General features: G+C 31.7%; 1 protein-coding gene across 1 annotated transcript; it reads left to right on the top strand.

Moving 5' to 3' along the window:
* On the top strand, positions 1 to 627 carry LOC140806847 (uncharacterized). The gene has a single exon (XM_073163367.1). It carries the CDS (start codon positions 1 to 3, stop codon positions 625 to 627), a length of 627 nt encoding a protein of 208 aa, XP_073019468.1.
* The last annotated feature ends 426 nt before the right edge of the window (positions 628 to 1,053 follow it).

Raw genomic sequence — 1,053 nt, 5'->3', positions numbered from 1 at the left:
ATGCGAGCTTGGGCAACCTGGACGGAACGACTGAGTTTAATTCACAAGAAAAAAGAATTTTCTGGCGGTATTAGTACTGATTGGAGTGAGATTCTATTACATGATTTCCAACATTCGAGACTAGCTCTCTCTCCTCTGTTGGGAACTCGCCAGTGTACTTCATCTGGGAAATGGGTTGCTCCACCAAAAGACAAACTCAGATTGGATGTTGATGCAGCCTATAATGAAGAATCAAATTGTTTTGCAATTGGAGGGGTGGTCAGAAACCATGAGGGGCAACCAGTTCTTGCATTTGGAAAGAAAATTAGCAAACCTCGATCTATCACATATGCTGAACTTATGGCTATTGAAAGCGGCTTAAAGATCTATCAAATGCGAAACCTATCGCTTCATCAAGTTACCTCAGATTCTCTACTAGCCGTGCAAGCAGTCACAAGGTTGGAAGAGAATCTCAATTACGTAAGATCAATTACTACAGATATCAGAATTTTCCTGGACTCCTTAAGTAACACTTCACTTAGCCATATTCGACGATCGGCGAATGTAGTTGCACACTCGATCGATTTTTTTCTATTTCTTCCTCCTCTCATTTTGTGTGGGAGATTGGAAATTTTCTTATTTGGTTGATTCGTCTTGTAACAAATGACATTTTAGATTTTCAATAAAGTACAAGCAGTGACCTTCAAAAAAAATAATTTAAATTTAAATTTTCAGATATCTTCAATTGACATTTGAATTTTTTTTTAAAGAAAACAGAGAAATCTTTATAAAAACAATATCAATAAAATTAAATATTTTAAAGTACCAAAGTTTTCCTCTCAAATTAAAAAATTAATTCATTTTTATTCGATATCGATCAAAAAATATATTTTTTAAAATTTATAACTCGACAATAGCTACCCATATCTCTATCATATTATAAAAACCTATAAATATAAAAATAAAAAACTTTATATATATCTTATTATATTATTATTTAAAATATCTACAAGAAAGACAAAAACTAGTGTCATGATTTAGTTTTTGTCTTTCTTTTTTCATCAATTCAAATTA

Source organism: Primulina eburnea, chromosome 12 (assembly GCF_022965805.1).
Source record: "Primulina eburnea isolate SZY01 chromosome 12, ASM2296580v1, whole genome shotgun sequence".
Classification (NCBI taxonomy): Eukaryota; Viridiplantae; Streptophyta; class Magnoliopsida; order Lamiales; family Gesneriaceae; genus Primulina; species Primulina eburnea.
The sequence above is the reverse complement of the archived record's forward strand: the minus strand, read 5'-3'. Positions and strand labels throughout refer to the sequence as shown.

What these genes read in the sequence shown, in the direction of transcription:
- LOC140806847 (XM_073163367.1), top strand. Translation starts at nt 1, where the DNA reads ATGCGAGCTTGGGCAACCTGGACGGAACGACTGAGTTTAATTCACAAG.